At 44.0% G+C, this 14019-nt stretch overlaps 1 protein-coding gene across 1 annotated transcript in view; it reads right to left on the bottom strand.

The window, feature by feature from the left end:
- Positions 1-13175, bottom strand: part of bahcc1b (BAH domain and coiled-coil containing 1b) — a gene marked incomplete at its 5' end in the record, with an annotated part of 50597 nt that extends 37422 nt beyond the window's left edge. Inside the window, one exon of the mRNA XM_079237747.1 lies at positions 13004-13175. Coding sequence (XP_079093873.1) covers positions 13004-13175 — 172 coding nt within the window. The remainder of the gene's footprint in view (positions 1-13003) is intronic.
- Positions 13176-14019: the final 844 nt, after the last annotated feature.

Here is a 14019-nt window from a genome sequence, read left to right as displayed (position 1 = left end):
CTTCAATCTGTGTGTGTGTGTGTCTGAGTGTGTGAGTTTGTGTGTCTGCGTGTGCGCACACCAGTGTGTGTGTGTGTGTGTGTATTTAGGGGCAGGAGTCAAGCCAGACCTTTCTGATCTGTTTTGACACCACGGAATTGCACAAGTGACAGGGCTACTCAAACAAGGCGGTTGTGGAAGGCGTTTAGACACACACACACACACACACACACACACACACACACACACACACACAAAGGTCCGTAAAAGCATTATGGCACTGGGGACACAAACACATTCAATGTGTGAGTAAGCACCCGAGCGGTGCTTACAAAGAATACGTTCAGGAGAGAAAAGGAGTTCTTTTGCTCGACTAGATCCGGATAGCATTTTCCTTCTGCTCTATCTTATTATTCATCAATTGACTCATTCATGTTAGAGAGAGCAGGGTGTGCAAGCAAAGCATGGCATGTCGCCTGGGACGAGCGGCTGTACTGAATCACATTACGGCGGGAAGAAGAGAGAGGACAGAGAAAGAGAAAAGGAAATGGAGAGAGAGGGAGAAAAAGAGTGGAAGGGAAAAATGAGATGAAAGAGCTACAAATGAGAGATTTCCCTGTGAGGCGCATAAATCAGCAGACTATGAACAGCACAGCTCAAAGCCTGGCTCCCAGGCCAGAGCCTCGCCATCCACACACACACACACACACACACACACACACACACACACACACGCACACACACACACACACACACACACACACACACACACACACACACACCCTGCTACCCTCTCTCTGCATGCACATAACTACTGTAGTTACATCCCAATCTCGCTGCACCTACATGAGTGCGTTTCCACCATCAAAAGCCAGTAAGGATGCGAAGAGGCACACCATCTGCTGGCTGTGATGCTGCGAAAATTACAAGAAATAAAAGCAAGAGTGAAGCAGGAGGAATTAAATGAACAGGGAAGAAAACAGTGCACCTGGTGTCAACCCAGCCTGAACGGCCCCCCAAAAAAGATCTCCGCTGTTGTTTTCCGTTGGCGAATGTGGCCCACAAAATGCACCAGTAAACTGTGAGTGAGCAGGAAAATGTTCCTGCTTTTCGCCACAGACTTTTTGGATGCTACACGCCCACCCACCCACAGCAGGAGGAAGGGCCATATATGGTCAAGGAGAGCAGGAACTCACAACACATGAGAGATTCTTAGGAAGCAGGAAGGAGGGAAGAGGGGGAGCTGTTAAGAGTAAGTTTTTCCATGTTTTACCAAAGAAAACATGGGATTTTGGGGAATAGGGGTCATACGAGACTAGTTCTGTAGCTTGGGTCAGATACAAATGATACGTACGGGGGAACACACACACACACACACACAAACACACACACACACGCTAATTAAAAGCATAAGGTTGCTGATATTTCAGGAAAGCCTGCGGTGAGAGCCAATAATGCAATTCCGCCTAACTGGTGTGTGTATACGTGTGTGTGTGGGGGGAGGGAGGATGTGTGTGATGGCAACCCCCCAACCATAACCCCCACAGTTGCTTTGCCGCTCTGCTAAACAGTGAGGAAGCCTGTTCTGGGAGTTCTGGTCGTCCTCCAGTCCGACATGCCTGTGCCACGCCCCTGTGGTCCATTCAGTCTGCAGCCACAAGCACACACACACACACACACACACACACACACACACACACACACACACACACACACACACACACACACACACACACACACATACACACACAGTAATGATTTGAAGCTGCATGTGCCTGCTGCTGGATGAAATACACCGCGGGGTCAAGACACCAGGAAGAGCACAAAGTGAGTCTAACAGAAAACACGTCACCGTGAGCTGAGAGCAAAGTGGAGACAGAGATGAACAGGTTCAGATGTGTTTCTCCATTAATCACATGATCTACTGAAGTTCAAACATAAGTCAAGTTCACCACTTTTCAACATTTACTACTTTCTTGATACATGTTACAATCTAGGATATATGAGCACACAATCCCTATTAAACACATGTTTTTTAGGGCTGCATTATGTCGCCCTGTCACTTATTTACATGAATTCCCTGATCATTATGATGGTTCAAAATCACAACAGTAGACAATAACAATGTTTGTGAAGCAACGTAATGGTTCAATATTTGGCCTAAATGAAAATGTGAAATAGTAAATGCCAAGAGAAGATCGGAGATTAGACGAACATAATGAACATGATGAACATGTTTCAGTAAACATTTTGTGAACCTACATTTTCTATCATTACATTTTCCTGTTAATCAGTACATTTAATAGCATTATGGAGCTCTGTCTGCTCCAGCAATAACGATTGTTTCTTTAAACTAATATCCACAGAGATCTACTAAAGCGGGTATCGCCATTAACCTATTTTACATGAACAATGCGTCACAGCAGCTGCAAAAAGGCTCTAAAACCGTACGACCTGCTCAGCGCTAAACGGCAGACACACAAAGTTGGCGACTAACTAATAAACTTAAAGGAGCATTTAGCAGTAAAGAGGCAGATATTTCCGGGAATTGGTAGAGACAAAGTTGAAAAGAAAGTGAATATCAAGCTGAAATTCACCAAGCACAACTCTGAATGCATCTCATGTTGCCAGGGTTGTGTTCACAGCTTGTTTCCACTGCCCCCAAGTAAGTCAGCAAAAACAAAATCAGCTATTGCAGGTTTAAGTGGGAAATGTGGGAAGTATTAGCTATTCAAAGTTATAGATGCTAAAAATGGAAACCAATTGTTAAATGGGCGATGGCGCTGTGAGTCGGGATGGTGCACAGTGGTGGCAATGAGCTGCTACAGTGGGGAACGCTCACATGCACACACATGGACTAAAAGGCACACACAACAAGGGCAACAAAGCATAGAGAAGCTCAGATTACAACTTCATTCTCTGCCCATGGCAAAGAATTGTTTGAAGAACCTTCTTTTGCGGAAAGAAAAGTAAGATAAGCCATGCTGAAATTGATGTATTTTGGAGTCTTGAAATAACTTTTATTGCGGACTAACTATACAATAAACTTAAACACAAAATTATATTTATTTTTTATTTTTTATGAGGGTTTGTGATTAGGGGCCCTGCATCAGCAGTGCAGCGTGATCCTGCCTCAGCTAAAGTTAGTTTAAACTCCAGTGGAAACAAACACACCTACACAGCCAAGGCAAAGCCTGCAGGGCGGAGGACAACATCCTTTAACCAGTAGAGCTTGCATCCACCCTGCCGAAGTGTCCTTGAGCAAGTCATTGAATCCCTACCAGCTGTAACTGACCCTGCAGTCTGAGCTGCCTATTTCCCTACGGGGATCAAATGTCACATTATTATTACAGTATGCTACTTACAAGCCATCTACAGTGCTTCCTTCAATCCCACACGACAGCGAGTCATACTGTATCTCAGTATCACTGGCGCAGGATGTGTGTGTGCGCGTCTATGTATAACTGTGTGTGTGTGTGTGTGTGTGTTCAACCACGCCGCTCCGTATCACCCTCCATCATCGTGAGTCGAGGGGTTGTGGTTCCTAGAGAAGCACTTTACTTAAATTAGACCCTCAACGGCTCGACATGCAGGTGTCAGCGTGTGTGTATATGTGTGAGTACTGCATGTGTACTGTATGCGTGTGTGTGTGGGCGCCAGACAGTCAGTGTGTGCCGGTTTGTGTGTGTGACGGGGAAGAGACTGAGCAAGAGAGAAGAGCGGGATCAGCAGACAGCAAAAACGAGAGAGAGGCAACAAGGGAGCGAGCGGGGGAAGAGAGAGGGAAGGAGTGACGGAGGGAAGGATAGGGCACGAGCAGGCGAGAGAGAGGGAGACAGCGAGAGAGACAGCGGGTGAAAACAACCTAGCCTGACCTTATTTCAGTATGGCTTTTCCATTCTTTATATTCCCTCATTGCTGTAATATTTACACAGGAATAAAAGATTATTGGAGAGATTCACGTAGAGGAAATAAATAGCAAGCAACGGGGTGAGAAAAGGAAATAAAGCAAAGTAAGAATGGAGAACAGGAGGCTGATGGATGGGAGGGGGGGGGGGGGGGGGGAGGGGAGCTGTTCAGGGCTGCAAACTAACAATTATTTTCATTGTCAATCAGTCTGCCAATTATTTTCTCGATTATTCCATTCATCATTTGGTGTGTGAAATGTGAAAAAAAGCGAGTCTATCACAGTTTCTCAGAGGCCAAGGTGATGTCTTCAAATGTCTTGCTTTCTCCAACTAACCCTCCAAGACACAAACGCTTTCCACTGAATCCACGTATCAAACAGACTTATGAGGCTGGAGGCAGACAATCTTTACCATTTTTGCAACAAAAAAGCTGTGTGGCTGAAATAGTTGCATTTTATTTTCTGTCGGTTGACTAAAAGTTTCAGCTCTACTTTTAATGAAGACGAGTTAACAAAGGGCGACATCAAGCCAAACCCAAACTGATTCAATCATACAACACACCTTTATAACAGCACTCTATTTATATTATAATAACATATAGTCATTTATTATTATTTATTTACCTGAGAATGCACAGACATGCTGTCTGTGCAGACTGGCCACAGAAACAGGAAGACAGACGCAAATTGGGCAACATTGCAATATAGAGTAGAACGAAATCTATCTTAGTCTATTAACTAAATAGTCTATTAACTAAGTAGTTAACTATTTTGGTAATTCATTATCCATTAAAGTGCCAAACATTTCCTAGTTCCAGTTTCTAAATCTTCAGGAATGTGTGCTTTACTTTGTTTTAGTTGATCATAAACCTAATCTGGACTGTTGGGCAATCTGGGTTTTAAGAGATTATAATGGGTATTTTTTAACTTCTTTGTTTAAAAAATGTTATGTTGATGAATCAATAAACATATTATGATAGTATAATAACGCAATGTTAAAAATGTAAAAGAAGAACACATTATTTTTTGATTGATTTATATACATGTTTGTATTGTCACATATTAATATGAAGATAATGAAAGACTGTCTGCAAGCCATTGAGACCTGCATGCACCAATTATACAGACTTAAGAGAACCATTTTTACACAAAGTCAGCATCACTCTGTATATCAGACAAATGAGGGAAAACATCCTGACATCTTGGTACAGATCAGCAAAACAGAACACTTGGCTGCAAAATATGTATCTGCATGTCACAACTGAAGCGAAAGCTCCTTTTGTTGGTTTCTGTTATACATCCACAGGATTGTTCTGTTTAGGATATCTTTCTTCTCATGATTATTTATCTATTTATTCTTATGAAGTGTTGTGTTCAGAAATATGTAATTTAGCGTTGGCAATAACATTAACATCCAGGCCACTAAAGTCTATTTGATTTTTTCTTTTTTTTAACAAAGCGGAAACAAATGGAAAAGACGATAAAGAAAGACCAACACTGAGATGTTCTAATGAAGCACGGCGCACAAACACACACACACACACACACACACACACACGCGCACACACACACAGAGAATGAAAACACAATAGACTGCCCTATATTATGCATGCACACATGCTTCCAAACATTACAAAAACAAACATCAAAACGACCGGAAAAGACAGTAGGCGGTTATTAAAGAGACAAAAGAGAAAAATAGAGAGAAGGAGAAGAGACACTTTACCAGCAATCAAAAACGTAGAGGAGAAGAGGGGGAGAGAGAGAGAGAGAGAGAGAGAGAGAGAGAGAGAGAGACATGCAAAAAGGGAGCGTGTGCTTCTAATCAGCCCGTATCCAAAATTTAGACAGGCACACACAGAGGCACAAGCAGTCCCAGTAGGATTAGGACCTCAACACTGTGTGTGTGTGTGTGTGTGTGTGTGTGTGTGTGTGTGTGTGTGTGTGTGTGTGTGTGTGTGTGTGTGTGCACGTCCCACGAGACTGATTAGCCATGAATGACTGATGACGGATCTTTGTTGTTGTTGTCTCTCTCTCTTTCTCTCTCTTCTTGTTTTCATTCTCACAACTCTAAACTCGGGCAAGAGCATGGAATACGAATCTCATACACACACAAACACACACATGCGCACACACACACACCAACACTCACATATATAAAGCTGCACACAGCTCCATGTATATTCAACGACGGCTCCTGAATATACTTAATGCTTTCATGTGTGTCACTGTGTAACGATCCATGCTGTTCCACACAGCTGCTTCTTCCTCTTTTTTACTCTCTTCCCCCCCATCACACAGACATATACACACACACACACACACACACACACAGATAGATATGAACCTTTTTCCTGGATAAGAGCACATTAGCTGTCTTTCACTCCAAACGCTCAATCTGTTCAATCAGCAGTGTGACTCAGAAGAGCTCGAAGGGTCTGAGATTCAGAAGGCAGTCCGACCACGCTGCCTTCTTTAACCTCACCTCCAGATGAACCTACGGCCCCCTCCATCCATCTGAGGCCCTGACAGCAAAACAAACTGGACATAGACCCGCCTGAATGGAGGCCATTACAATATGAATGAGCCAAACAGAGCTGAAATGAATCGAATAGAGAGCCAAAACAGAACAGCCGAGAAAAGGGCCCCGGCTGACTCAAGCCAGCTCAAGTGACGATGAGTCAGGCATAAATGTGACCCTGAGATGGATAAAAAGCCGGCCGGTCTCAGGTGTCGGTCACTGCCGCGATAAGGGTTGCCGTGGTTGCACCACCTTGCTTTGCGGTATGCATTTTCAGGAGGTTGCAGACCTGTGGATCTGGCTAAACTGTGACATCAGCCATCCCACACACACACACAGTGACATCACCTGTGTCACGTTGCAAAAACAGGGAATTGCCTTGACCCCTCTGAAGATGTGGGAAGCCATAAAATAACTGGGAATTATAGTGCTCCCCCCCCCCCCCCCCCCCCCCCCACACACACACACACACACACACATCTGTCCATACATAAATAGACACTTTCTTGTTCATGCATTTATATCATGTGAATACCAGCCACAGCAGTCGCACATTATTCACATAAAACACTGTATATTGTATTTTTAAAATGGACACACACACGCACACACACACACACACACACACACACCACTCCCCCTCCTCCTGTACAGAGTAAGACGCTGGTTTAGCCTTGTGTTTTGCAGGCTGTTTAAAATGTCATTTTTCTCTCGTTTCTCTGACTTCAAAGGCGCCGCGCTGAGCTCTCACTCCCTCTTGCCAAATCCTCCAATCGTTTCTGATTTAGTGAGTTGGCCATGGGCCGAGTAGCACCGGGACGGGCCCGTTAACAACCGGCCGGATGGTGGGGAGAGGGAGAGGCCAGAAGAGAGGAGTGTACGGGGGGGAATGAGGCAATGTGGAAAAGGAGTGGGAGAGGGCTGAAATTGAGACAGAAATAGGAGGAACGCAAAGAGAAGCTGGTCAGCTAACAACGCGAGGAGGCGATGGGTGTGTGGGGAGTTAGACAGAGATGGGAGCTGGATATAAGAGGTGGGGGGATCGATTGAGAAGAGATGGGGGGGAGTGGGGAGATGCGTGGCTGTGAGGAGGAAGGAGGGCTAGAGGACCACTCGAAAAGCTGAGAGGAGCGAACGCAGAGTGAAGAGGAAGTGAAAGAGGAAAGCAGAAGGAGAAGAGGAAGAGGGAGGGCGAGCATGTGGTCAAAGAGGAGTGAGGAAGACAGGGTGGAGGGGAGGTCTGGCCTGTGAGGGACAGAAGAAGAAGAAGGAAAGAGGGAAGAGGAGGGAGAGAGAGAGAGAGAGAGAGAGAGAGAGAGAGAGAGAGAGAGAGAGAGAGAGAGAGAGCACTGGGCCACAGGAAGTCTGGCGCTTTCCATTCACATGCCAAGTCATCAGATGGTGGTGTGTGTTCACACCCCGGAGATGTCGCAACCAAACGCACCCCACTCCCTTCAAATCACTGCTACCGACAATAAGCAGCTGTTCACATGTTGGATGAGAGTTGGAGACGAGACAAAAGTCTTCTGTCAGTGCAGCAAGTGTGCTTCAGAACAAACGTACGCTTCGCACAAAACTCAGCTCAGTTCATTCAAATTTTCTATCGCTCCGTCGTTGAGATGTGACCTTTCTGGCGGTTCGAGGCCCGATCACAGTTACTCTGAGGTCAATTTGATTAGACAAAACTAGACCCGGGCATATATTTAAATGATGTGCCATAGTTTGCTTGAAACATCAAAGCATACACAAGAGTCTAATTTGTAATGGAAATGCCTTTAATGACTTCACTGACTTTACTTAATGACTTAATGCCTTTAATGCATCAACACATTTGAAATAGTGGGATGCATTTAACTGATTTCTTTGGCCTTTTTGCATATTTATTTTAAGTCGCGATAAGTGCAGCACTGCTGTGGATGTGTATTTAGCTCTCCAATATTTAGAGGTTACCATAAAAAATGTGTATGTAAAATGTGATTTTTTTTTAAATATATATATAATGTGAGTGTTGTGTTCCATATCACTGTTAAAAAAAGGTTATTTGGAGCTTTACTTCAAAACTGCAACAAATGTGCATGTGACATTTAAAAGGGTATACATACTATTGACAATCAACAACAAATAGTAAGTTTAAAAGAGAAGCTAGAAACTATATTTTGGTTTAGGTCAAAACCACCATGGTCTTTAACCCGTGGGTACTAGGTAAATTAACCCAGTATTGCGTCAGTACAATATTGACGCAAATGTCCATTTAGATTTTACGTGAAGCCTATCTGTGTGTTTTTTTTTCTTTCTTGAGTTTAACTGAATTGACAGTTTACACTCTGCTCCTTCCTCTCTGCGTCCATTCGCAGCTCGGCTGGCTGCAGCCTCCACCAGCTGTCTCCTGCACACAGGGGGTCGTCTTGCACGCCGCACCCGGGATGTGCCCCCTGTACCCTGGGTAGCGCTGGTGAGGTGAGGGGGGTTGGATCTGTCTGAGGCTCATCCACTGCTGACTCATCTCACACACACACATACACACACACACACAAACACACACGTATCTCTCCTCTCTCTCTATAGCTTTTACTCTTGAGAGGCAGCGGAGGCGGCAGGCTGAGGAGACGAGGATGGCGGCCAGTGGGAGCCGTCAGGCAGCGGTAATCTGACTGGATTACCAACCAGGTGGAAACATTCAGCCTCTCGACTCCCACTACTCCTCCTCCTCCTGCTCTTCCTCTTCCTCTGCTCCATCCATCTATCATTTACACGCTCGTATTCTCTTTTCACCCAGCTCTTTCTTTCTTACACAGGGCCTCTGACATAATAAGTACTACACACACACACACACACACACACACACACACACACACACACACCATATTTTCTCCCTACGTCATGCAAGTTGTTTGTGTGCGAAGGTGTGTGCAGGTAGGAGGGTGAAAGGGTGTGTCTCATCTGTGCTGCCGTGACGATCAAAGCCAAAGCCGAGAAACTTCCAAGAGAAGAGAGACATTACTGACAGCATCATGATGAATGGACAGGGCTGCAGCGCGGCATGTCACGCACACACACACACACACACACACACACACACACACACACACACACACACACACACACACACACACACACAAACAAACACACACACACTAAAAAAGAACATCGCAGGATTTAGCTGCAGGATCTTGCGCTTCACTAACAAGACTGAGCGGGAAGAAGGAAGAGAAAGGAGAGAGAGAAAAGAAGAAGGAAAGAGGTCAAAGAGGAAAGATTGAGGGACAAGATAGAGAGAAGCTGCAGTGAGGTTATCTCGTCCAACCAAAACACACTGATTGTGGTTTATTACTTTTTCAAAGCATAAAACACAAGAAGATTAATATAGAAACTCTGTGTGTGTGTGTGTGTGTGTGTGTGTGTGTGTGTGTGTGTGTGTGTGTGTGTGTGTGTGTGTGTGTGTGTGTACAGCTGTGCATGTGTTCACACATGTGACATGAATGGGCGTTCTTTCTGTCTGTATTACTAGGTCACACACACACACATGATCGAACACATACACACACACACCTTCATGTAAACAAAAACCGTCTGCTGATGGGAAGTAGCACACCTGTTCAATGACAAGCTTTGCCACGCCCTCCATAATACTGCACACCTGTGCTACTGCAGGCTAACCTTAATCACACACACGCACATGCACACGCACACGCACATGCACACACACACAGCTACTGCCCAGGGGCTAACATCACAGAAAAAGGGACGAAAGAAAGGGAGACTGGAATAAAAGCAAAGCAGTGAAACAGGGAGGGGAAAGAGAGACAAAGGTGTTCCCACCGCTCCTATCAGTAATCTAAACGTCTGTGTAATATCATTGTGGGGTTTTATCAAATGTGGGCTGAATCTTATGGCGTTAGTATGCGGCTGTCATTCCATCACCTTGTCAAGCGCGACCATATTCAAGCAGACACCATGCTGATCTAAATAAGAGGCTTCAGCAAATTGATGGATTGCAGGTTTTCCGGGATATGAAGAAACAGGGGGGAATGAGAGGGTTTTTTTTATACTTTGAATTACTGTAAGTGATACACCCGGTTTGGTCCTGTGAGACAGTAAAAAAATGTGTCTGTGTCTCTTTCCAAAGATCTGAAACAAACCCCCCATCGCAACCCCCCTCCTGCCCTGGTATGGCCAACCCCACATCATATCTACCCCCTGTGCCGAGGCCTAGGGCCAGGCATACAGCTTTCTGAATCTCTAAGGGGGGCAAGCACAAAGGTAACACCCATCCTATGCTCGCAGCACACACACACACACACACACACACACACACACACACACACACACACACACACACACACACACACACACACACACACACACACACACACACACACACACGTACCCCAACCCCCATCCCAAAACAACAATCCTCTATGCCCATCATGTCAGTCAAAACCCCATCAGGGACATGCATGGAGAGTCTGGATATCTGGAATCTCAATACAGTGTCATGCACCTTGAGACCCAGTGAGAGGCCCTCTTGAATATATTTCAATAGCATTATCACTCTGCATTACTACGCTTTTTTCCTTTCAACTTTACAGAATCATCTTTAAATTGGACCATAATGTATGTCAGCGGGTAGCAATATCAGTCAAAGGGGAGTGTAATTGGTTTGAATTGGTATGCAAGTTATGTGTGTTTGCTAAAACAATCTTACCATCAAGGTAGAGGTTTTAAAAATGGCATGGCCATATTTTGGGTAAAATCACTTCAGTCAATTTTTAAGGAGACATGCAGTTAAATGTCTCATGAAATATATAAAATATTATATTAATGTAAAATGAATATAATTATTGCGTAATATATATTAATAGTGTAGAACTGTAAATACTGTAAATTATCTGATGTGTATCATACCATAATACACAAATATTGCAGAGTAATATACAGTTTACTACATGTTGTACACATTACATTTACAATAGCACGATTAAATATGTTACATTTTAAAATATATTTCCAAAAAATCCTAAACTATGAAAAATGATAAGTAGACATATTGTACTTAAGTGTATTGTAAATCGATTATTAGAAAGTAAAGTGTATGTGTTGCATTCACAATTTAAAGTAAAAACATACGCTGTATACATGTGGGGTCCTAAAGAGTGTAAGAACATTTCTGAAGACAAAACGAGCTGATAATAATATCATTATTTTTGATCAGGCTTCCTCCAATTGAAGCAGCCAAGACCAGAACCAGGACCCCAAACACACCAAATATCAAACTGCTTTAGTTTCTGCGCAGAGCTCAACGTGTTTGACCGGAAATGTAGAAATTACGTTTTAAAAACATGTATTTCTTAAATAAATAAAAGAGTTAAAATTCCGCCCATGTTTTTTTCTCGTTTTTTTTTTGCTGTTGTGTAATGTAAAACTAATGAAAATGTAAATGAGCGCAGACACAGGACGTGCACGCGACCGACGATCATTGATTCATAGGAGTCTCAACGTCGGTTTAAAGCAGCCGCTGCATTTGATAAATGATAATTAATGAGATTTCTGATCGAGCACGTTCACATTCGTCCAGTTAGTCCAGTTTACAGACACTGTATGCTTTCGAGCAAAGTCTCCCTCTCTCTCTCTCTCTCTCTCTCTCTCTCTCCACTCCCCCCCTCCCCCCCCCCCTCCCCCCCCCCCATTGAGACAGGATACCAAAGCTACTTGTTAAATCTAATGCATGCACTGTCAACCCATTCGCACCCCGTCACGTCCCCGCTCAATATAGAAACCGGATTTTCTGGTATTACCCGCACCTCTATTACCCAGAGCTCCCCTCCACCGCCGCGACCCCCAGTTTGTGACCGGTACAAAACCAGCATGTGGCCCCCGGACCCACCAGCACCAACCCATCATGCTCCATGGAGCCACATGCACAACCACGCGCGAGGGAGGAAACGTTGCACAGAAACTGTAGTTAATAGCTTTAATTTATTGTTAAATGGGAAATATAAGCAGTGGAATTACCCAATTCTAATTAATTACTTCAAATGGCAATGATTAGTACTTTACTAATTGATGAAACCATATAAATCTATGACAAGATTATGCTACTGGAAAACGCCTAATAATCCATGTGTGATAAAGACAAATAATCCTATAATGTTTCTAAAATCACTAGAGGTTTTAAGTCCAAAACGTAAAGGGGTGTATGGTGTCAATTTAAAGTTAATCTGATTTGCCAAGTTTCTTTAAAAAGGGAAATGTCCCAGTGTTGCATATTTGGGTTTTACGCGAGGCTGAAACACTAAACTGATCATGTTTTATATATAACACACAGAAAGCAGCTATATGTCATAAAGAGTTCAATAAATACAATTACAAATAAAACTATTTAAGATGCCTGCACTTTTTTAAAATTAATTTATAATAAGCAACAATCTGAGCAATTTCCTTCCACAGTAAATTTGCTCGTCCCAAGGAGCTTTAAGGTTTCCCAAATTTGAAATATGGAACATATGCTTCAAACAAAAGAGAGTAAATTATGATTTTTTTTTTTTAACCACACATTTACATTTACACACACGGAAAAAGCTGCATTCAAAACTGACCTGAGTGCGGACCCATGGAGAGGTGGGACGAGTAGTATTTTCCCGGCTGGAAGTGAGCGGGGTGCTGCACGGAGCCGTGGCCGCCTGGCGCCAACCGGGACGCGGCGCTGTGGACCAGCGCGCTCCGCTCCGTCAGTAGGTGGTGCGGAGGAGCGAAATCTCGGCTTTCCATCTCGTTGAGAAGCGATAAATCCCAAATCCGAAGTAAAATCCGGAGGCACCGAAGGTCTCAGGCACCCAGATGCAAATAATCCCTTTTATGAACTTCGGGCTCCCCTCGCATTGAGCGGAGTTTTGGCTTTGCAGGGTGGAAACTGAGTCCCCGTCATGTCCTACAAAAGGGAGAGCAGGAGACACGTCAAAGCGCTGACAATAATGAGCCAACCGGGGATGTAGTGCTGGAGAAAAGGCTGTGCTGAGAGACAGTCGCTGTTCATGTTTAGACAAACAACTGGCATTTACAAAAGAAATTCAAATTTCCACAAAAACGACCCTATTTACATATCGTTCTCTCTCCAGTTTGGCGCTGTCCTCTGCATTTCATTTCATTAACGACAATTTAGCGCGAGCGCAGGAAGGTGAGTGAAGTCTGTTCTGCAGAAGAAGAAAAAAAGGTGGTTGAGCTGAGTTTATGTGGATTTACCCTGCACCTCATCGGTGGAGTCTTTGCCGCCCTCCCCCTTCCTCCTCTTCCTCTTCATCCTGTGACCAAACACGATGCAAATAACGCACACGGGAGCTTTCTTTATCAGCCAAAAGAATGGAGAGAAAAGGGGGAGATTTGGCTCAGGTACAAACAAATGGTGCATATACAGTACAAGAGTTCACAGCCGTAAAAAAAAAAAAAAGCCTCTCGATGAAGGACGAGTTGTTAGGTCTTTAGACTGAACATGCACCGGCTATAAACAAGCTGGACCTCGGGGGATCTTGCACTCAAATATGAAGAAAACCATTTGCACAATATAAAGAATGCACAAAAAACCCTACATTCTGGCGACTGATATATATTCTCCATG

The sequence above is a fragment of the Taurulus bubalis genome (assembly GCF_910589615.1).
Source record: "Taurulus bubalis genome assembly, chromosome: 2".
Lineage (NCBI taxonomy): Eukaryota > Metazoa > Chordata > Actinopteri > Perciformes > Cottidae > Taurulus > Taurulus bubalis.
This window is presented reverse-complemented; position numbering and strand designations above follow the sequence as displayed.